The following is a 24,289-nucleotide window of genomic DNA, read 5'->3' as shown; positions in this document are numbered from 1 at the left end:
ACACCACCCGCTATCTGACTACTTGTCATACCTCTCTCAGCTGGCACTGGCACTGTGCTCTTAGAAAAAGGGTTGCCAAAGGGTTCTTTGTGGAGGGGTAAGCCGAAGAAGGCTTTATGGTTGTAGGTAGCACCTTTTCCTCTAATCGTGTAAACCAGCATACGTCTTTCTCGTGTAAGGACTTGCAATGTTTCAATAGTATTTCTGCTCCAGTTGCTTAAACAACGGCTACAATGTTATTTATAGAAAGTGTGTTTTTGTCCTCGGGTTGACATAATGTCACCTTTTGCCAGCTGCTAGTGGAGCCCACAACTGTTCCTGGTCCCATCACTGTCTGTCGATAACACATGGATAGATGCAAACACAAAACACTTGTTACCAAATGCTTTTTGAACGTGTTTGGTCTTTAGTGTTTTGTTTGGAGCAGCACACATTTTTGGAGGAAACGCGTTTGATATGGAAGATTGTTTTCAGGATCCCATGGATACAGACTCAATGTGAGTGTTGCTATTTGATTTATTTGGGGGGCGGGGAATAATGCCGTGTTACATACAATTAAAAAGGTTTGATTTGTTGCAGTTCTAATTGTGGCACATCAATATTGAAATTGATGAGTGTATATCAGTAATGCCACCAACAACAAAAAAATGCTCCATAACATAGATCCGACCCCTCAAAATCGAGCCTCAAATAGGATTGTGTAACCCCCATAAGCATGTTTGTGTTGAACATCTGCACTACACTACTGGGGATAAATATATTGTCTACTTTTCATTAATTCAGCACTGAGTTTCATTAATTAAAACGTTTCTATAGTTTCTGGACAGACTTCACGGTTAAGTTCCAACATTTCCCATCAGTGTCCACATGCTGTAATCATGTTGTAATCTTGAAATCCCTCCAAATCCCTGGGAATCTGTTGTCCCGGACGCCATGCAGTAGTAAACACAGGCCGATAGTTACATTTTTTTAAACGTTTGAACAAAGTGTTTTAATGTTTTAAATGTTTGACTAAATCTTTTTTTTGTTTGTTGTTAATTTAACATTTGAGGCAAAACATTTGTATTTTTAAACATTTGCAACAGATTTTTTTTTTTTTACAGTGTTTCTTATTGGACAATTTCCTACAGTACAGTACTGTTCCTGTCTCACTCTGTTTCAAAAAAAAAATTATCCTTCTCCGAACACCACTCGCTAGTTTTCCATTTTTGGTCATCCCAATTCAGGTTCACAATCTCATCTTTCTGCTGAGCCTAAGTGTCAGCTTACCGGTGCATCCATTTACCGGTTGGGTGTCTATATCTAATCAGTCTACTTTACTGTAAATAGGCCACCAGTGATTTGCTTGGAGTGCATTACCACCACCCTCAAAGATTAGCGCTGTGTGTACCTTTATTAGGAAATGGATACGTTCGTTCACTGTCTATTCCACGTTAGTTTAATGTCATTTCATTGAAATGACACACGTGGGTAGGATGTGGGTAGGAACACATCTATTTGTTTTGTTCTTGGAGATGAGCATGATAAACAAACCCGTTTGGTTTCTCTTTCTCGGAGCTGAGATCCTCCTGTGTTGTTCCCATCATCCGGTACTTCTGCATCACTGTTACCATGGTTCCCTTATCTGTGGGATGTGGCGGTGGCAGCCACCAGGCCTGCCATATTCAGTCTGTCTGAGACTCACCCAGCTTGCTGGCAACATCACACTGCCTCTGTTCCACTGCCATTTTCATTGTTATTTAATGTGTTTTCATTCGAAATAATATGCCGTGGAATTAGTCACTCAAATTATGATTGCTGCCTACTTGCTTGATGGCATGAATATATGATTTGGGTTAATCAGCCATGTGCTCCGATATATAAACATTGAAAAATGTGTCACATACAACATCCATATATATGAAATGACAACATACTCCTAATTTAAATTTGCAATCCCTGGTAGGAAGCCTAAATCCTTCAACCTACAGTGTACTTTGAGGTAAGCCTTTCTAATTCCTCCATACAGATACTGTACATTGGCCACTAGACTAAACACAGTGATCTCCCTTGTTAGATTACACTGAATCTCCAAATCGGAGCACTACATGTACAATGTATCTGCTTTATGAAGCTGAATGGAGCTTCACGAAGCCTTCACTGGATAAAACTTTGGATTATTTCCAGATTAGGAACATTGAAGAACATTCTCGAGAGTTTGAGGTTGAAGTACCACAGAGAAATACAAGTAAGAATATTTTGGAATGCGTATCAATGTCACAATATATTTTGCTTTAGATGCTGGTTTAGAATGTACTGTATTTCTGCAATGTATGGAACACACACCGTACCATCCATTACAGTAATCAGTCATCATTATAGAAATCTGATCATATTCCACATGGCAATGCCTCACAATTCATTAAACAGCTTAGTCTTTCCTGAATACATGTACTTGGAAAGCTCACATAATTCATACTCAATGTGTCTCATAATGGGTATATTTGATATCGCGCCAATCCTTGATCAGTACTTTAGGTCTGCGTCAGAAAAGGTGCCTCTATAGGGTGACATTTGTGACGCAGCCAGGGCTTCTTTCACACTGGTGAGTGGTTGATGGGGTGGATAATGACTGCTCTCAAAGGTAATATCAGAGAGAAAGCCGTGAAACACAATGGAATTAAATGGCATCGGAACACTTTATGGCTTTGTGTCAGATGCAGATGATGTGTTATGTAGATGAAAGATCATTGCGTCAAACTGCTATAAGCACCAAATATTAGAGAGAGTCGTGGGGATTTGAAGGTTGCATTAGAAGCTCTGTGGGCTTATGGCTTTTCTTGTTGTGCTCAGAATGACGTGTTTTTTTCAATGCCCTGCACATGCCCTAGTTTAATGCCCCACACAGTACCCTCAACACATACTGTACACAACGAGGTCAGAGTATGCAGTGCATTCGGAAAGTATTCAGACTCCATGACTTTTTCCACATTTTACTACATGACAGCCTTCCTCTAAAATGGATACTCATCAATCTACACACAATACCCAACCCTGAGGGGTTGAAGAAACAAATATGGGCTTCACTGATCTGTATTAAATGAGTGGCTATGAGTAAGCGCTCTCCTTGCAGATGCTAAACAGCCTTATATAACATGTGTGTGGTTGTGGTGGTACATTGGGTGTCTGTTGTCAATGACCCTGTCCATTTTTGTTCACAAATGTCTTACATTCTTTGTAATGCACTTGCATCTCATATCATTGACATTGAATCGCTCTTTATAGAAATTCCCATCATGTAAATTTTTTCGGGTGGTTAAAAAAAAAGTTATAATTGGATGTGTTTATAAGCCACACGATACTGACATTGGTCGTTTTGATGATGTCACTGCATCAGCCGTAGATTTGATTAATAATTCAGATCAAATGTATTTTCTATTGGGTGACTACAACATGAATTTATTTAAAAGTGAGAACCACTTACTGACATCTGACTTTTTGAATACTTTATACTCGAGCTATCTACTGTATATCCCCACATCGACAAGCCCACAAAAGTTCATCAGTCATCCTTATTGATCATATTTTTTACTGATTTATTGAATAATGGGTCAAAAATAGGTACACTTTATACTGCCATTTATGAACATATTCCACTTTTCTTTGTCAGCTGGAAAAGAACAGGTGGGAATTGAAAGTAGCAATACATGTAGAATATTTAACAACAGTAATACCGAGCACAAATATTTATAACCATGCCGATGTGAAGTCTGCTTACCAGACTTTTCTCACATCTTTCAATTCTGTATTTCACCACTGCTTTCCCGTAGTTAAGACCTCTTAAAGAGAGCAGAAAATGGCTACGGAAACCATGGGTTACAGCTGGTCTCTAAATAATCCTCAGTACATTTTTTCTCTCAAAAATCACTCCCCCCTTGAATTCTGACAATTACAAATATACTGAACAAAAATATAAAAGCCACATGTAAAGTGTTGGCCCCATGTTTAATGAGCTGCGGGATTGTCTAAGACCAGACACTTTTTATTTTGTTCAGTATAGTATAAAAACACATTTACCCATCTACTTCGGATATCCCAAAAAATATACTTTACTAGCATTACAAGAATCTTCAAACAATATAAAGTCAACAATCATCTGTTGAGCAAGAAAAAGACTTCTACAGCTCTTCCATCTCAATTCCGTGTTGGAAGTAAGACCTATAGTGAACCTTTTTTTTCATGGGAATTTAATCACTTTTTTGTGAGATGCACAGTAGTCTCCTCCATGTAGCCTAACTCTCACCATTTCATGCACACACACAAACAAACTCGTTTTTTTGCACACTGAATCTATCGTGTTCAATTGTTATTAGTATACTTTGTATAATTGATTGAACAAACTGTATTGTACACACACACACGTACATACATCCATACACACACAACAACATACTGTATATCATTTTTATTTTAATGTAGTTTTCATATAAACCCTCTTGGGTTTAAAAACGAATCTGCATCCTTTTTTTACCTTGTTTTTATCTGCACTGTTTTGCTTTTCACTTGTCTTCCTTTGTGTGAATAAATATAACTAAAACAAACTTTAAAGAAATGTAAGAAGATTGAGGAACAATCTGCACTGAAAATGTCTTTGTATTAAATGAAAAACAGTCCTCCGTCTTTGTTAGATGGCGTGTCTTTTTTTGTAGCCCAGTTCTGTGTGAACTAAAGAGCAGTGATATTAGTATTGTATTCGTTCAAATGCCATTACTTAGGCTAACAAGGTATTGGATTACTTGTTGGAATACTTTAAAATATAAAAACATTACAGTACCAGTCAAAAGTTCAGACACAGCTACTCATTCCAGAGTTTTTCTTTGTTTTTACTATTTACTACATTGTAGAAATAACACATATGGAATCATGTAGTAACCAAAAAAGTGTTAAAGAAATCAAAACAGATTTTAGATTTTAGATTTTTCAAAGTAGCCACCCTTTGCCTTGATGACAGCTTTGCGTACTCGTGGTATTCTCTCACCCAGTTTCATGAGGTAGTCACCTGGAATGCATTTCAATTAACAGGTGTGCTTTGTTAAAAGTGAATTTGTGGAATTTCTTTCCTTCTTAATATGTTTGAGCCAATCAGTTGTGTTGTGACAAGGTAGAGGTGGTATACAGAAGATAGCCCTATTTGGTAAAAGACCAAGTCCATATTATGGCAAGAACAGCTCAAATAAGCAAAAAGAAACGAAAGTCCATCATTACTTTAAGACATTAAGTTCAGTCAATGCGGAAAGAACTTTGAACGTTTCTTCACGTGCAGTCACAAAATCATCAAGCGTTATGATGAAACTGGCTCTCATGAGGACCACCACAGGAAAGGAGTTACCTCTAGGTTCATTAGAGTTACCAGCCTCAGATTGCAGCCCAAATACATGCTTCATAGAGTTCAAGTAACTGACACATTTCAACATGAACTGTTCAGAAGAGACTGTGTGAATCAGGCCTTCATGGTCGAATTGCTGCAAAGGAACCACTACTAAAGGACACTAATAAAAATAAAAAGAAGAGACTTGCTTGGGCCAAGAAACAATGGACATTAGAATGGGGGAAATCTGTCCTTTTGTCTTACGAGTCAAAATTTGAGATGTTTGGTTCCAACTGCCGTGTCTTTGTGAGACACAGAGTAGGTGAATGAATGGATGATCTCCGCATGTGTGGTTCCCACCGTAAAGCATGGAGGAGGAGGTGTGATGGTGTGGGGGTGCTTTGCTGGTGACACTGTCAGTGATTTATTTAGAATTGAAGGCATACTTAACCATCATGGCTACCACAGCATTCTGCAGCTATACATCATCCCATCTGGTTTGTGCATAGTGGGACTATCATCTGTTAATCAGCAGGACAATCACCCAAAACATACCTCCAGGCTGTGTAAGGGCTATTTGACCAAGGAGAGTGATGGAGTGCTGCATTCGATGACTTGGCCTCCACAATCACCCAACCTCAACCCAATTGAGATGGTTTGGGACGAGTTGAACCACATAGTGAATAAAAAGCAGGCAACAAGTGCTCAGCATATGTGGAAACTCCTTCAAGAATGTTGTAAGCTGGTTGAGAGAATGCCAAGAATGTGCAAAGCTGTCATCAAGGCAAAGGGTGGCTACTTTGAAGAATATATATATTTTTTTGTTTAACACGTTTTTGGTTACTAAATGATTTCATATATGTTATTTCATAGTTTTATTCTACAATATAGAACATACTAAAAATAAAGAAAAACCCTTCAATAAGTAGGTGTCCACACTTTTGACTGTTACTGTATATACATTTGAATATATTTGTAATAGCCCGCAAGTATACTTGATTGGAGTGCACAGTTTAAGGGTACTAATGTTTCACGTAAATAGCCATTTTGAAATGTGTTATTTATTTAGAGTGAAAGGTCAAATGGTTAAAAATAGGAAAGCATGGTAAGATGGTAGGAGTTCAGGCAGGCCTTTGCACTTCAGCAAGCAAAGGAAAGGAGGGGTGCTCAACAACCATTAAATAAAATCACGAGAATGGCTTACCATGAAAAACTTCCAAAATGACTAATTTGCGGTAAAAAGGAATTGGAGCACTAGTCCTTTTGTATTTTTTTTCCGATTCTACTTGTTGTTGTCTATGTGCTTGTGAACAAGAAGAGCCTACTGTAAATGGGGAGTGACTTTTACGCATGCGCATCAAGGACAATATTATCGGAGCGCTAAGTGGTCGCTTATTGTGAAAAACAAAGGCAGTGGGCAGCGGAAGAAGAAACGTCATTTTCGGATTGCTCCTCCTTTTATGAAGATTCTGACAAAGGAGTAGCCTTTTTTTTCCATCAAACCTATTTATTATTCGCTTTTCATATTAAACTTTTTACAATCCATTGTCATTGTATGATTGAGGATTTCTAGACGCTCACCCAGATCCCACAATAGAAAGTGGCCTAACCGGAGTGTGGAATCTACAGGTCTCTTCTGAGGTTTTATTCATGCCGGAACTGCGAGGAATATCGAGTGAATGACTGAGTGTGTGAGTTATTTTATTTTCTCACCACAAAGTTACTACTACTGGAATAATGTGGGAGTAGTTTACAAAAAGATAAATTATGAATCTTAGGCAACATGCTAGTCAATTATACTATTTAATTCATCTTCAGTGTCTTCAACACTGGCAAATAACCGTTGCCTTTTGTGTAACCTGTTCGACATTACAACTTTACGTATAATTGATAGACCAGCATATAAAGCGATATTTTTCTCACACTTTGTGAAATCTCTACAAAGAATATGTTATAATTATCGACGACTGATCTCCTGGGTACCAGTGCGCTGTCCATTGTCCTGAAAATACGCTCCTCAAATAGCCTAATCAAACTAGGGCAATCTGCCACCACGCCATAGAAATACTGTAGATGAAATATGAGATTATTCGAAGTTTAAAGTGTGTTTTCTTTCTTTGAATGTGAACAGGGAGAGAGTGCCCAAGACAGCTATACCAGAGAACACCGAATATGAGAACTCGAATCAGGGTTATATTGTATTCTCTATTACTTTTGGTTTTAGTAGGTAAGTGTTTGCACTTACATTATGCATTTGTTTCTAATGGTTGAAAATCACACTTATCTTATACTTGCGATGCGACGGTTATTAACATAAATTGGCACATCACGACCAAACACTTAGCTAAGCATTTATGTTCTGTCATCATTTACGTGACTTTTTTTTTTGGGGGGGGGGGGGGGGGATTCAACTGACCACTTTGAAAGGTCTGACAAAGGCTAGTGTGGCATGATTTGACTGGGTCAAGTGACATACGAAGCATATAGTAAAATGTAAACATATTATCGTCACATGTAGAAGCTTACAGACAGGACGTGATTTTGGTAATCACTCTCTGAAGTAAAATAAAATACAATTTAGCACCATTTTTATATAAAATATTCTAAATATATTACATGACCAAAGTATGTGGACACCTGCTTGTCGAACATCTCATTCCACAATTATGGGCATTAAAATGGAGTTGGTCCCCCCCCTTTGCTGCAATAACAGCCAACACTCTTCTGGGAAGACATTCCACTATGTGGGAACATTTCTGCGGGGACTTGCTTCCATTCAGCCACAAGAGCATTAGTGAGGTTGGGCACTGATGCTGGGCGATTAGGCCTGGCTCGCAGTCGGCGTTCCAATTCATTCCATAGGTGTTTGAGGAGGTTGAGGTCAAGGCTCTGTGTAGGCCAGTCAAGTTTTTCCACAATGATCTCAACAAAACATTTATGTATGGACTTCCCTTTGTGGACGGGAGCATTATCATGCTGAAACAGGAAAGGGCCATCCCCAAACTGTTACCACAAAGTTGGAAGCACAGAATCTTCTAGAATGTCAATGAATGCTGTAGGTTTAAGATTTTCCTTCAGTGGAACTAAGATGCCAAACCATGAAAAACAGCCCCAGACCATTATTCCTCATCCACCAAACTTTACAGTTGGCACTATGCATTGGGGCAGGTAGCGTTTTCCTGGCATCTGCTAAACCCAGAAAAGCTTCCGATGAACAGTTTTTGTGCTGACGTTGTTTTCAGAGGCAGTTTGAAACTCGGTAATGAGTGTTGCAACCAAGGAAAGACAAGTTTTATGTGCTTCAGCACTCTGCGGTCCCGTTCTGTGAGCTTGTGTTGTCTACCACTTTGCGGCTGAGCTGTTGTTGCTCCTAGATGTTTCCATTTCACATTAACGGCACTTACAGTTGACCGGGGCAACTCTAGCAGGGCAGAAATTTGACGAACTGACTTGTTGGAAAGGTGGCATTCTATGTAAATAAGGCCATTCTAGTGCCAATGTTTGTCTATGGAGATTGCATGGCGATGTGCTCGATTTTATACACCTGTCAGCAACGGGTATGGCTGAATAGCCAAATCCACTAAGGGTTCCACTTTTGTATATATACAGTAGTGTATTATTCCAACATTTAAAAACATGAACAAACTAATAGAGGGACATAAATAGAGATCATACAGTAGATCCTCTTCTCACTTCTCAGTGAGTTAAAGCCTCAGATGAGGTCTGTCTGTGTTGCCCTTCAGAAATAAGAAATAAATGAATTCATAGATAACATTAGGCTACAGACACATTTTGTATCATTTAGAGTAGGTTTCTACTTGGACCTCTTTCCCAGTACGTTTCTGTGTCACTTTCACAACTGTGACTGTCCCGGTTTCCATGTGCCTGCATGTATGACAATTCAAAATGAGCTGGAGATGTGATCGATGTTGACAGAAAGCCTGGGGCTCTGGGTTACATAATACTAACCCTGTGTTTCATCAGTCAGTCACACAAAGACTCCATGCAGGAAACCACATATTTTCATCCCTCAATCAATATAGCAGCCTGGCTGGGTTTGACTGGGTTTGCCTGTGTCCCAAATGGCATCCTATTCCCTATATAGTGCACTACTTTTGACCTGGGCCCTGCTGTTTGGGATTCAGACCTTGTGTAGTGGGGTGGGTGATGTTACGCTCACTGCACGTGTCCACAGTTGTCAGTCTAGTGTGACATTTATTTTGGTCCAGGGTGTGAGGGTGTATTATGTGGTGAGTGAGTTGAGATTTGAGAACAGTGGTATTTATGGTACTGCATTATGCCAGTCTGACTGGCACAACAGGGAGCTCATCCAAGGTTGGAACAAAATGAGTTGACAGGGTTATCAGATAGAACACCACGTTCAGACAACAGACTGTGGGGGGGATGGGTGGAGGGTGTGATTTAATTTAATGATCCTTTTGTGTTTTTGTTGTCTTTTATTCCCGCCAGCTCTCACACGTAGGTTGACATTTGAGTCTTGTCTTGGAGGTAGAACTGAACGATTTCCCCTTAGGCCAGCTGCAAAGCTAAAAGGGGCTATATTGTAAAAAATCATAAAAAATGTTTTGCTTACTTTAAGGTTAGGGTTAAGTGTTAAGTTTAGCAGTGTTGTTAAGGTCGGTGTTAAGGTTAGGGTTGGGTTTAAACATCGGATTGTATGACTTTGTGGCTGTGCCAACTAGTGACCACTCTGCAGAGATGCCCCCAGAACAATATTCATGACACAAAACACTGCCTCTCTCACACAAAAACACACACACACACACACACACACACACACACACACACAATTACAGTGCCTTGCGAAAGTATTCGGCCCCCTTGAACTTTGCGACCTTTTGCCACATTTCAGGCTTCAAACATAAAGATATAAAACTGTATTTTTTTGTGAAGAATCAACAACAAGTGGGACACAATCATGAAGTGGAACGACATTTATTGGATATTTCTAACTTTTTTAACAAATCAAAAACTGACAAATTGGGCGTGCAAAATTATTCAGCCCCTTTACTTTCAGTGCAGCAAACTCTCTCCAGAAGTTCAGTGAGGATCTCTGAATGATCCAATGTTGACCTAAATGACTAATGATGATAAATACAATCCACCTGTCTGTAATCAAGTCTCCGTATAAATGCACTATCGACGACTGATCTCCTGGGTACCAGTGCGCTGTCCATTGTCCTGAAAATACACTAAATGCACTAAGTGCTCTGGTCAGATGAAACCAAAATTGAACTTTTTGGCAACAATGCAAAATGTTATGTTTGGCGTAAAAGCAACACAGCTGAACACACCATCCCCACTGTCAAACATGGTGGTGGCAGCATCATGGTTTGGGCCTGCTTTTCTTCAGCAGGGACAGGGAAGATGGTTAAAATTGATGGGAAGATGGATGGAGCCAAATACAGGACCATTCTGGAAGAAAACCTGATGGAGTCTGCAAAAGACCTGAGACTGGGACGGAGATTTGTCTTCCAACAAGACAATGATCTAAAACATAAAGCAAAATCTACAATGGAATGGTTCAAAAATAAACATATCCAGGTGTTAGAATGGCCAAGTCAAATTCCAGACCTGAATCCAATCGAGAATCTGTGGAAAGAACTGAAAACTGCTGTTCACAAATGCTCTCCATCCAACCTCACTGAGCTCGAGCTGTTTTGCAAGGAGGAATCTGAAAAAATGTCAGTCTCTCGATGTGCAAAACTGATAGAGACATACCCCAAGCGACTTACAGCTGTAATCGCAGCAAAAGGTGGCACTACAAAGTATTAACTTAAGGGGGCTGAATAATTTTGCACGCCCAATTTTTCAGTTTTTGATTTGTTAAAAAAGTTTGAAATATCCAATAAATGTCGTTCCACTTCATGATTGTGTCCCACTTGTTGTTGATTCTTCACAAAAAAATACAGTTTTATATCTTTATGTTTGAAGCCTGAAATGTGGCAAAAGGTCGCAAAGTTCAAGGGGGCCGAATACTTTCGCAAGGCACTGTATGTATCTCTGGGTGATGTGTACTGTCCATGCTACCGTGTGGTGCTCGTGTGATGCCGCTCTGTGTGTTACGATCTCCAGTGCAGGTGAGCAGGCCAGTATGTGTGGATGTGCCCTCGGAAACCGAGGCAGTCGTTGGGAACCCAATGAAACTGACCTGCATCTCCTGTATGAAGAGAGAGGAGGTCAGTGCAGAGACACGCGTTGACTGGTACTACATCTCACCTGACGACGAACCCATCCCTGTAGGTCTCCTCCATCTAACATCCATTCGCACAAACACCAACTTCTTCAATTTCATTACAATTATTTCACCTGATGATAGGACCAGCCATTTTTCCTGACCATGTGACCTGACCGGGAATGATTGCCCATAACTAGGGCATGGAGGTTTTTCCTGGTCAGGCTCTATGGTCTACAAGTATTTTGAACTATGAGGCAAAGTTAGCTATCAACGATTACTGTGTGTGTTTGTGTGTGTGTGCGTGTGTGTGTGTGTGTGTGTGTGTGTGTGTGTGTGTGTGTGTGTGTGTGTGTGTGTGTGTGTGTGTATGTGTGTGTGTGTGTGTGTGTGTGTGTGCGTGTGTGTGTGCCTGCTATATTGCCCTCAGATCTACCTGTTTGATGGGCACCCCAGGGACCTGGAGGGACCTTGGCGGGGTCGCCTGGTGTGGAATGGAAGTAAAGACCTGCAGGAACTCTCCATCAGTATCCTCAACGTCACAATGAACGACACGGGCACCTACAATTGTGTGGTGTTCCGACAGTTTGAGTTTGACTCCTACTCGCACTCGGTTACCAAAACCCTGGTAATCAACCTGGTGGTCCGAGAGGAAGGTAAGAGTGCTTCCTGTTTCTTCCTATTTTGTAATTGTACTTCCTGTGCTTTCAAGCTCCTTGCTGGAGGCTTAACTATCTGTGGTTGGCGATGTGTGCTTTGCGTATTTACATGTGCTTCTCCTTGGTTGCTGCCATGTGTTTTGACAAAACTTAAAAGTAAAATGTATTATTTTTCTTAGGCGCTATTAGGTATGTTAATTGTATTTACAATTTGCATAAAACAACGTTCATCATTTTATTGTATTGAGTAATTGTGTGTTTTTGTTCTGTTTTTATTATTATCAAAGCTCAATTGAAGCCCTCTTATAGTAAGCGAGATTTGTTTCTAACCAACTACTTTACTATCTATTATAAGGGGTAGTGTACATCATTTGGTTTCTATTTACCGGATGCTTCCGGGATGTTCACCTTACTCAAATATACTATTTAATAGATATAGTTGTATATAACTATTCCTACATTCACTTTACAATACCTCTCCCTGCCTACTTATTGTGAACTGCTGGGGTTCATACAGACAGACTTAGTTGCGTCTTAAGTGGCTGGTTCATATCTGCATACATCTACATTTGGTAATAGTCATTAGCAACTATATTTTAGTTTGCCCTTGTGTACATTACATCAAACACATAACTTTTCTTTTGCATCTCCTACCATAGTGGTGTCCGTTTGAAAAAAAGCTGTGGATCAGCGAGCAATTTTTCATTCCAATACAAGAAGGGATTAAGATAATTCGATCTTTCTGCAGTGATTTGGAAGTTTCACACAGGAAGTGCTTTGCCTCAAGCTTCTTGGAGTTTGGCACCAATTCATTGACACAGTGGTTCTCAACAGATCCAACTCTCACATGTAGAGAGGAAGAATGCCTTATTTAAATATAAGGAACATATTTCCGCTTATAAACTGTTTTTAAAAAAAAGTATAAATCTAATCTGCTCTATTTATTTGATGATATTGTAATAATATCTTGTAGTATATTGGACTTCCTTGTTGGCACAGTCATTTTTTTTCTTCAGTAACAACATCTAACACTGACAAAGACACAAAAAGAACATTGAGAACTGCGATTATCATTCATGTTTTGGATGATTTATTCCTCTATGTATTGTAGCAAGAAGGTTTGATGGTTTACACTTTGATGTTACAAATGTGAAGCCTAAATGCTCCAGTTTAATGCTGGTAGGAGTACTGGGATGACAATGGGCCAATTGCATGCATAGTTAATTCAAGACCGTGTGTATGTAAGTAAACAAGGGGAAGAGATAGCATGATCGTTGGGTTTGTAGTGAGTTTGCAGTGTTGCAAGACAGTATTTTTAACTGTGGGGGAACTTGACCAATCAATATGTGCTACATACAATGTCTAGGACTTGTTGGTTATTCCCAATAAGGTTACGTTAAACACTATACTGTATACTTTACACATTTGATTATACTAGCAATAATTGGATCGTACCCTTTTTATCATTGGACCATTATCTAATGAAATTTGTATTCTCAATTATGTACCAAAAAAAAACTCTCACATGTACAGACAAAGCATGCTTAACTGCCTCCTATACGGGATGAGATTGACTTCACCTGGCTAACAGAGCAAGCTGTAATGCCCACATATAGGACTGTTTTGTAGTTTTGATTATGAGTGAATGGATGAATCAGAAATAGATTGCTACATACTGGAGTCATTTCAATTAGAATTGTCATTTCATTGCTAGTGGCGACAAGGCAGTTATTTATTATGGCTGATATGCTGGGTCTGTTCACTGGTCCATTCAAACAAATTGGCCTACCCAGTTATATTATTAACAAATAGTTATCTTTACTACTCTATGCCTTAATTCACAAATGACACTTGTAGAACAGTCTGTGCAAGATTGACAGTAGGTCCCTATCAAACCAATGCAGTTGAAATACATTGTCTATTTTTGTTGTCTTGCAGTGTTCTATCCAATCAGATGCGGTGTGGGTTGTGTCATAGAGATGGAAAGAGAGCATACCTATCTTTGCGAATCATCACTTCTGTGACAGCATGGGCAGAACCATTGAGGGCTATATCAATTTCAAAGTAGTCAGTGTCTCCTTCTTCTACTTCTATGAGTTTATTGGTGGTTTGTAATCAAACTTAAAAGGTGTATACTTCCACCTACTGTGTTAGAGTGTGTATAGTCTGAACGGGAATAAAGCTAAAGTTTATGATTTAACTGCCACCTGTGGTGCTTGAATCTTTGCTCAGGAGTATTTGGCTGATCCCTTCTGCTGACTTGGATGGAATTCTGTTATCCTTCCTTAACCCATAGTTAGTCCCACCCAGCTGACCACTTTAAAATGGTGAAAGCCTTTGATGGCGCTGCCAATGCTAATGCAGACTTTGTAGCAGGTGTGCCCTATATCTATCTCTATGGGTTGTGTGTGTCTGTCTGGCAGCCAGTGACGACACCACTGCCCTGTACTCAGAGATCATGATGTACGTCCTGCTGGTCTTCCTCACCTGCTGGCTCCTGGTGGAGATGGTTTACTGCTACAGGAAGATCTCCAAGTCAGACGAGCAGGCCCAGGACACCGCGTGAGTAGCTCTTAGCCATGTATCTTTCTAGCTTTTTATCGCATAGGCTTGTCTTGTACCTTGTAAGCGTTGTATCTCTTAGCATTAGATCTCATAGCCTCGTATCTTGTAATCGGGTCTTGTAACTCGTAGCCCCGTATCTTGTAGCCTTGTGTCTCGTGGCCTCGTATATCGTAGCCTCGTGTCCATATTGTATGTACTAAGGCCAACTCTAGTCTTCTATCGTTGCTTTGAACCATGTATCTAGATGTTTGGTGAAGGGCAATGATAGACGACTAGAGTTGGCATCAGCACATACAGTTTGGATACGATGCTAAGTACTATATGTGGAGTTTGGGCGTTACCCACTGGCCTTACCCACTGGCCTTACCCACTGGCCTTACCCACTGGCCTTACCCACTGTAAGCATTACTGACAATGTGGCGTAACATTACCCCTACTGATTTCATGAGCCCTTGAATAAATTGGGGTGAGTGAATAGTTTACATTTACTCTTAAGGCCTTGCAGTATCCAATGTATAGGTTGTGCGGTCTGTGAAAGAGTGTAATGGAGGTGTAACGGTCTGAGGGCTCCTGCAGTCAGTAGTCGGTCAATAGTAGTCGGTCAGCTGTTTCAATGCTGTAAGTCGTCTTTCTGCTGAGGTCCCTGGATAGTTTGTAGCGCTCTGCTGACTCCGTTTCTGCCATTTTCAAACAGACAATTTAGTGCTCTGAGGATTTGCAGCCGGATCTGAAATTGACTTGTTCTGTGGCCAAGGCTTAAATATATTCCTGTGGTGTCAGCTCCCAATGATTGGTGACGGTGCTGGGCGGTAGATGGAAGTCGATACAGTGGATTGTGGCCATCACATTTCGACCTTACAATACGATATTGGGTAATATACAGTGCATGTTGGAATCCAATTACACTATCTCCTGTACCTTACACTACAAGTACCAATAGTGCAAGATAGATGTACACAGAACTTGGGAAATTGAGAGAATGCCCGAAGGAATCGATTGAGAAATGGGTTAAAATAATGTACCTCTGAACAGATGAAGAGTATACTGTACGCCGCTATATTACATGGGTCGTGACAGTTGTTTCACAAATAGACAACACTCTGCACTTTGCACTCAGTGTAGAGGCAACGCCTAATGACCCAATGCCCAGGAATATCACATTAAGTTTAACCACCAGTGGTGTGTTGCGAGGTGTGACCTCCATCCGTTCTAGTGCCAACAGGACTTAGGGCTGATAGGGCTCTGGTCCAAAAATAGTGCACTATATAGGGAAGGGGATAGGGTGCCATTTGGGACGCAACCATTGGTATTGAGCTGTTTGAGCAGCTAAACTACATTAGAGGCACGCTGATGGCAGCCGGCCATAATATGTGACTGGCTGTTCATCAGTACAGGATAATGCAGCCATTTCAAAAGGATCTGTAGTATACATTAGTGAACCTAAATCACATCAATCATGGACTGTTGGCTAGGAGACAGGATTTCCTACTGTTTCCCCACTTTCATTTGACCTGGTCCTCTTACTTGGATACATTTTCCGTATAGAATAATGGCTAAGAAGTAGGCTAACTCATGGGTTGTGGGAATCCTAAAGTTGAAGGAAATCGCCGTCATAGTTTCTAAGTCAGTATCCAGGCTTATGTTCGATGTTGCTGTTGGCACATTGTCATGAATAAACTGGAACACTCCCAACGCTAATGTATCCCAATTGTCTCAATTGTCATGCATTGACAGAGTTCAATAAGAAAGGCCCAATGAAATGTACACAGTATGGTGCTCCATGGATGCACCACAGGGTCTCAGATGTGCCTCTCTTTCCACCCATCTCCAGGACAAACTACCTAGCCATTCCCTCCGAAAATAAAGACAACCTGGGTGTTCCAGTTACAGAATAAAAGTGATTGTCTCAACACCAGTACGGTATTTTGAATGTGCCTCTCAATCTGATCTCGGATCAGAAAATCACTCTCCCCTTCAACTCGTTGTATGTAACTAACCCGAGTCGTCTCTTTCTGCTGCACCCACATCTGCCATTTTCTTCCGCAAGACATGACTCACTCACCTCATAGTAATAACGTTCCCTTCATCAGCCACTCATCTCTCTCTGCTTTGTCTTAATTTGCCATCAGCTCTTTCTCACTCATAGTACTACTACTAATATTAAACATGTGAATATATTAGTGAAATGAACGAGGTGAAAGCAATAGTTTTATATACGAAATCTACACGCCGCATGGGATTCTGTGGCACCTGATTTAAGTGTCGTTTTCAAAGGGAGAGTGGCCCGATCGCAACAGCCAAAGAAATGAGGCCTTGAGGAACATGAGGAACACACCACCTGCTGAGTTCTCAGAAAAGTGGACAAAGACACTTTTTCTTAGTATTGCTATGGGGCTGTGTGAGGCTCAGTACGTGTCTTTAGAGTGCTACTCTCTGTTTTTTAAATGGAAGGAAGTTTGTCGCAAGTCATTGTTTTACATTTCTGAATCTGCGTTTTAGAATAGGTTTTGTTGTTGCACCTAATCGGTATAGCTGGAAATGTGTGCATTTTTTTAAACACAATCAAGCAACTTGGTCTGTCCTCTGTTTCAGGTACTGACCAACTGTGCACCAAGCAGTTCATGGTCACCTGACGATACAGACTGACGTCCTCGAAGGGAACATTCAGTGAAGATGTCACAACACCTCTCAGCAACTTTGTCTTGGTCTTGCGGTGTGAGCTAGCTCAAATGCTCAAGTACACTTTCCTTTCTTATTTCACTCTGTACCACTCTGTGCCAGACAGCAGTGATTTGATGAGTAATACGTTGTTTATGCTATTTGAATGTCACCCACAGAAAGAAAACAGAACCTACTGTTGCGGAGGACCAAGGAATTACTTCAAAGTAAATTACTCACACTTTTAAATGCGTGAAATGCTGTTCAATTGCTAATAATTATGCTGCACTGCACATAATTGGGTGTCCATAAAAACTTCTGGTACATTCTTTTTACATCATTTTTACTCTACTGGTAGAATATGACGAGATTATGGGTCAAGGTTTTTCTCTTATACGACCGGTGTCTCGTTGTTATCTTTTTACAGAAATTGGAGTGCATAGCTTTTCAAGTTCACTTCACTTAAGTTGTTTTGGTGAAAGAAAACATTTAATGCACAGTATGACTTTGGTCCCAGAGTTTCCCTCCATCTTTTACTCACACCATCAATATGGCATTTTATTTCCTCAGCTTTTTGTAAGGTATAAAGTTTACTCAATGGCATCTTAAGACGTTCAAAACAACGATGCTGCAGAATACAACTACTGTACGCCCCCAATAGCCAAAAACTTGATCACGCTAAACCATATGCTGGTTGTTGAGGTTGTTTTTTCATATTCAGTAGCACTGCTGTTGAGTCTCAAATGTGTGCCTACTTCTATAGTTACAATTAGTGTATACACTGTTTTGTGTACTATCGTACTATATATATGTTGCTGTATATCTTATACACTGTATCTCTGTATTGAGCTATTAAAGGACAATGCATTCCAAATGTATCCTAACCCTTCTCTATACTTATCTAATTTGTAAAGTCTTTCTACATTGATCTTGAAAATCAATATAATTACACAGTTAACGCAGAGACGAGACAAGCAGATTCATTGAAATGCTCAAAAGAAATCAACACTCGATGAGATTTGTGCAGAGCTGTTTGTCAGCCTCCTCACTGATTGTCTGACGAATAACAGAGGAAGGCATTTGCAGCGGTTTTTAAATATCTAAAAAAAGATAACAGATAACTATTTTGTTATTGCCTGAATAGTGAATACCACAGAGAAATTGAGCATCATCCCATTTGCAATAAATGCATTGTGACTAGTCCACCCACGAGGTTTTGATGACATGTCTTGACTGGGAACTGGGGGTGGTGACAGTCTGGGGGTGGTTGCACCAAGCTGATTGAGACTGAGGAGGTAGAGTGTGAATGAATTAGGCCAAGTCTAGGTAGGTTTAGCCATCCATCTGTACTATCCATCCATCCACCTCCACAGTGCTCAGCTGGTGTAAATCACCTTCGGATGGGGGGCAGTCCTCGGAGAGCAATCTCACCGCCTCCATGTTCTTGTTCTGTGGCTGCCGGGTGACAGATATAGCATCTGTCGTTATAGCAACCCATGCAAGCCCCGAGCAGGGAGCAGATTGGTTGGCTTCGACGTAACCATGCCATGATGCAACATTTGTGCGGGTCATGCACTAGCGAGATGTGAAGATAATGACTACACAGTACAGGGCATAAGGGTTATCACAACCCTAGCTAGTAATGCACCCTAAAGCATAGGCCTACAACATTGACATGAAAGTTAAACATTTCATTATCTGTGTGCTGCTACTGATTCAGTCAGTAATGCATTTTCCTGCTCTTCTGTATTACCAGCGTATCTACGGAGGACACTGTACCGCACTATCTCCCAAAGGGTACAACCCACTATTGTGACCCACATTCAGTACTTTATAATTAAACCAGGCTGTTACTGCTCTGAAATAAGTTCATTTATCACAGAAATTAATTCAACAATGCTTGATGTTCTATTGGAGCTGAAATATTGCCAATCCCTCACAGCAATTCATTAACATTTTACACAACAACACATTCAATCTCTCCCTATCCCAGTATGTTGTCCCCACTTGTTTCAAGATGTCCGCCATTGTTCCTATTGCCCAAGAAAGTGAAGATATCTGAACAAAATGACTATTGCCCCGTGGCACTCACTTCTGTCATCATGAAGTGTTTTGAGAGTCTAGTTAAAGGATCATAACATCTCCACCTTACCCGGCACCCAAGACCCACTATAATTTGCATACCGCTCTTTCCCACCTGGACAAAAGGAACACTTACGTGAGAATGCTGTTTAATGACTAGAGCTCAGTGTTCAACACCATAGTGCCTGCCAAGCTCATCACTAAGAACCCTGAGACTGAACACCTCACTCTACAACTGTATGCTAGACTTCCTGATGGGCCGCATGCACCCCTGCTTGTATACAACAACACATCCGCCATGCTATCCCTCAACACAGGGGCCCTCAGGGGTGCATGCTTAGTCCCCTCCTGTACTTCCTGTTCACCCACTATCTCGCACAACTACAACACCTTTATTAAGTTTGCTGACAACAAGACGGTGGTAGGCCTGATTACCGACAATGATGAGACAGCCTATAGGGAGGAGGTGAGAGACCTGGAAGTGTGGTGCCAGGACAACAACATCTCCCTCAATCTGATCAAGACATCAGCTGTCAGAGCAGCTTACCGATTGCTGTAAATAGCCCATCCAACCAACAACCTGCCTCATCCCCATATTTGTTTTTTTTCTGCTCTTTTGCACACCAGTATTTCTACTGGCACATCCTCATCTGTACATCTATCACTCCAGTGTTAATTACTAAATTGTAATTACTTCGCCACTATGGCCTATTTATTGCCATACCTCCTTACTTCATTTGCATACACTGTATACAGATGTTTCTATTGTGTTATTGACTGTACATTTGTTGATGCCATGTGTAACTCTGTGTTGTTTTTTTTGTCGCACTGCTTTGCTTTATCTTGGCCAGGTCGCAGTTGTAAATGAGAACTTGTTCTCAACTGGCTTACCTGGTTAAATAAAGGTGAAAAATTGGAGCTGATTGTGAACTACAGGAAACGGATGGCCGAGCATGCCCCATGCACATCAACGGGGCTGTAGTCGAGCGGATCGAGAGCTTCAAGTTCCTTGATGTCCACATCACTAAGGACCTATTATGGTCCAAACACACGTAAAGAGGGCACGACAATGCCTCTTTTTGAGGCGGAAAAGGTTTGTCATGGGCCGTTAGATCCTCAAAAAGTTCTACACCTGCACCATTGAGAGCATCTTGACTGACTGTATCTCCACTTGGTACGGCAACTGCTCATCGTCCGACCGCTAGGCACTACAGAGGGTAGTGCATACGGCTCAGTACATCACCTGGGCTGAGCTCCCAGCCATCCAGGACCTCTATACCAGGTGGTGTCAGAGGAAGGCCCTAAATATTGTCAAAGACTCCAGCCACCCTAGGCATAGACTGTTCTCTCTGCTAGCGCACGGCGACAGAGCCTGGACTCAAACCAGAATCTCTAGTGGCACAGCTAGCACTGCGATGCAGTGCCATGGACCACTGCACCTGCCTCCCCCAAAACATTTTGGGGGGGGGATTTGAAGGTGGAGAAAGTACAGGTACGTCAAAGGGACCGAGACACTGAACAGCTTCGATCTCCAGGCCATCAGATTGTTAAATAGTCACCACTAATCGGCCTAATACCCTGCCCTGAACTTTAGAGACCGCTGCCCTATGTACTGTACATAGTCATTGAACACTGCTCACTTTAATAATGTTTCATACTGTTTTACCCACTTTATATGTATATACTGTATTCCAGTCGGGGCTCATCCTATATAAGTACTGGTGTACACACCTTTTCTATTCATATACTGTCCATAATGTCTATACACACCATCATAAACATATATATATATTTATATTCCGGCCTCTGATATTGCTCGTTCTAATATTTTTACATTTCTTAATTCCTTTATTTGAATGTTTTGGGATTTGCGTGTATTGTTTTATATTGTTAGGTATTACTGTACTGTTGGAGCTAGAATCATAAGTATTTCACTACAACCACAATAATGTTAGCCAAATATGTGTAAGTGACCAAAACAGTTTGTATTATGTCATGTTTCATGTGGACCCCAGGAAGAGTAGCTGATGTTTTTGCAGCAGCGTATGGGGATCCTAATAGATACAAAATACCACATTTTATTTGATAACAACAAAAATACTTCATCATGTGCTCTGCCAATCATACTTCCTATCACTTTTACTCTCAATTTACTATCACTTTACTCTCAATTTTGTTACAGAATGGGACATGACAACATTTAAGAAAACAAGATGAGGTAATGTCAATTATAACATCTACAAAGGCTCTTTGTCTCCCTCTAGTGTAATATAAATATATGTAATAAAACACCAAGTTATTCAACCTGATATGTAGTTGGGGGGCCTTATAAAATACAATGTATGGACAATCAAAAAATTAAACAGGGTAAGTAGAGCTGTTGTTATAGTTTGTCTTATCACTGTTGTAGTGGCCTACTTGAATAAAACGATTTATTTATTTAGTTGTTAAGTCCCTTAAATGAGCCAAACTTCACACAACTGCTATCTGACCCAGATCAGAGACTGTAGGGACAATCGCTGTTTCCCCCAAAATGCAATTATTGATCTATATTCAAAAGCACCTCCATGGCTCTGAAAGATCCCTTTTGGAGAAAAAAAGTATTGATGGATCATCGACCAAAACCCAGAAGACAGAATAATATATTTTGCCCCTCCATTCAGGTGTATAATATTTGAGTGCATTAGTTCTGTCTGAGTTGATGTTAGTTATTGGATGCGACAGTGCAATATGGTTCTAGGGCCATAAGAGGGCAGTGTACCTGTTTAATGCAGGAGCTGTGATTTTGTATGGGTGGCAGGGTGAGAGAAGATAATACGATAGAGTAAGGTTTAAACCAGTTATCTCTTTATCGTGTTTGCTAATTTGATGTTATTGATTGGAGTGCACACCCCACCCAGTGTTTGTGTGTGTGTGTGTGTGTGTGTGTGTGTGTGTGTGTGTGTGTGTGTGTGTGTGTGTGTGTGTGTGTGTGTGTGTGTGTGTGTGTGTGTGTGTGTGTGTGTGTGTGTGTGTGTCCATATACAACCCACACACTGTACCTCTATCTAAGCCAAAGTGTGATAATGGCTAAACAATGATACTCTGCTTAAACCTTTTGGAAATATACAGTACCGGTAAAAGTTTGGTGTCCACACCAACTCATTGAAGGGTTTTTCTTTATTTTCTTTATATGTATATATATATTTTTTAACCCGTTTTCTCCCCAATTTTGTGGTATCCAATTGGTAGTTACATTCTTGTCCCATCGCTGCAACTCCCGTACGGACTCGGGAGAGGCAAAGGTCGAGAGCCGTGCGTCTTCCAAAACACAACCAAACCAAGCCGCACTGCTTCCTTGACACAATGGCCACTTAACCCGGGAAGCCAGCCGCACCAATGTGTCAAAGGAAACACCATGCACCTGGCCACCGTGTCAGCGTACACTGTGCCCGGCCCGCCACAGGAGTCGCTAGTGCGCGATGGGACAGGGACATCCCTGCCGGCCAAACCCTTCACTAACCCGGATGACGCTGGGCCAATTGTGCGCCTGGACTCGAAGACAGAGCCTGGACTCTAAGGGTTTTTCTTTATTTTGACTATTTTCTACATTGTAGAATAATAGTGAAGACATCAAAACTATGAAATAACACATATGGAATCATGTAGTAACCAAAAAAAAGTGTTAAACAAATCAAAATAGATTTGAGATTTGAGATTCTTCAAAGTAGCCACCCTTTGCCATGATGACAGCTTTGCACACGCTTGGCATTCTCTCAACCAGCTGCATGAGGAACACTTTTCCAACAGTCTCGAAGGAGTTTCCACATATGCTGAGCACTTGTTGGCTGCTTTTCCTTCACTCTGCGGTCCAACTCATCCCAAACCATCTCAGTTTTGAGGTCGAGTGATTGTCGAGGTCAGGTCATGTGATGCAGCACTCCATCACTCTCTTTCTTGGTCAAATAGCCCTTACACAGCCTGGAGATGTGTTTAGGTCATTGTCCTCTTGAAAAACAAATGATAGGCCACACTAGAGGTCGACTGATTCATCGGAATCGGAATTAATCGGATTAATTAAGTTTTTATAACAATCGGAAATCGGTTTTTGGACACCGATTTGGCCGATTGTTTTGTATTTAATTTTTTTACTCCTTTATTTCATCTTTATTTAACCAGATAAGTCAGTTAAGAACACGTTCTTATTTTCAATGACAGCCTAGGAACATATTTTTACCTTGTCAGCTCGGGGGATTCAATCTTGCAACCTTACAGTTATTAACTAGTCCAACGCTCTAAGCACCTGATTACATTGCACTCCACGACTCCACGAGGAGACTGCCTGTTAAGTGAATGCAGTAAGCCAAGGTAAGTTGCTAGCTAGCATTAACCTTATCTTATAAAAAACAATCAATCAATCATAATCCTTAGTTAACTACACATGGTTGATGATATTACTAGTTTATCTAGCATGTCCTATAATCGATGCAGTGCGTATCGTTGCTCCAAAGTGTACCTAACCATAAACATCAATGCCTTTCTGAAAATCAATACACAGAAGTATATATTTTTAAACCTGCATATTTAGCTAAAAGAAATCCAGGTTAGCAGGCAATATTAACCAGGTGAAATTGTGTCACTTCTCTTGCGTTCATTGCACGCAGAGTCAGTGTATATGCAACAGTTTGGTCCGCCTAATTTGCCCGAATTTTACGTAATTATGACATAACATTGAAGGTTGTGCAATGTAACTGGAATATTTAGACTTAGGGATGCCACCCGTTAGATAAAATACAGAACGGT

At 40.7% G+C, this 24,289-nt stretch overlaps 1 protein-coding gene across 34 annotated transcripts; it reads left to right on the top strand.

Moving 5' to 3' along the window:
- The first annotated feature begins 72 nt into the window (after window positions 1-72).
- On the top strand, window positions 73-18,299 carry scn3b (sodium channel, voltage-gated, type III, beta). Of its 34 annotated transcripts, none has more exons than XM_090224249.1 (7): window positions 76-497; window positions 7,479-7,574; window positions 11,444-11,547; window positions 11,974-12,199; window positions 14,626-14,764; window positions 16,599-16,664; window positions 17,360-18,299. In XM_090224249.1, exons 1-6 carry the CDS (start codon window positions 356-358, stop codon window positions 16,660-16,662), a joined length of 771 nt encoding a protein of 256 aa, XP_090080375.1. In that variant the 5' UTR covers window positions 76-355; the 3' UTR covers window positions 16,663-16,664; window positions 17,360-18,299. The 34 variants fall into 34 exon arrangements, with proteins under 34 accessions (XP_090080388.1, XP_090080379.1, XP_090080384.1 ...); XM_036965007.2 differs by having other exon boundaries at window positions 16,599-16,682; XM_090224250.1 differs by having other exon boundaries at window positions 16,599-16,687.
- Window positions 18,300-24,289: the final 5,990 nt, after the last annotated feature.

The sequence above is a fragment of the Oncorhynchus mykiss genome, chromosome 27, assembly GCF_057628025.1.
Source record: "Oncorhynchus mykiss isolate SJ-2025 chromosome 27, ASM5762802v1, whole genome shotgun sequence".
In the NCBI taxonomy this organism is placed as follows: Eukaryota; Metazoa; Chordata; class Actinopteri; order Salmoniformes; family Salmonidae; genus Oncorhynchus; species Oncorhynchus mykiss.
The sequence above is the reverse complement of the archived record's forward strand: the minus strand, read 5'-3'. Positions and strand labels throughout refer to the sequence as shown.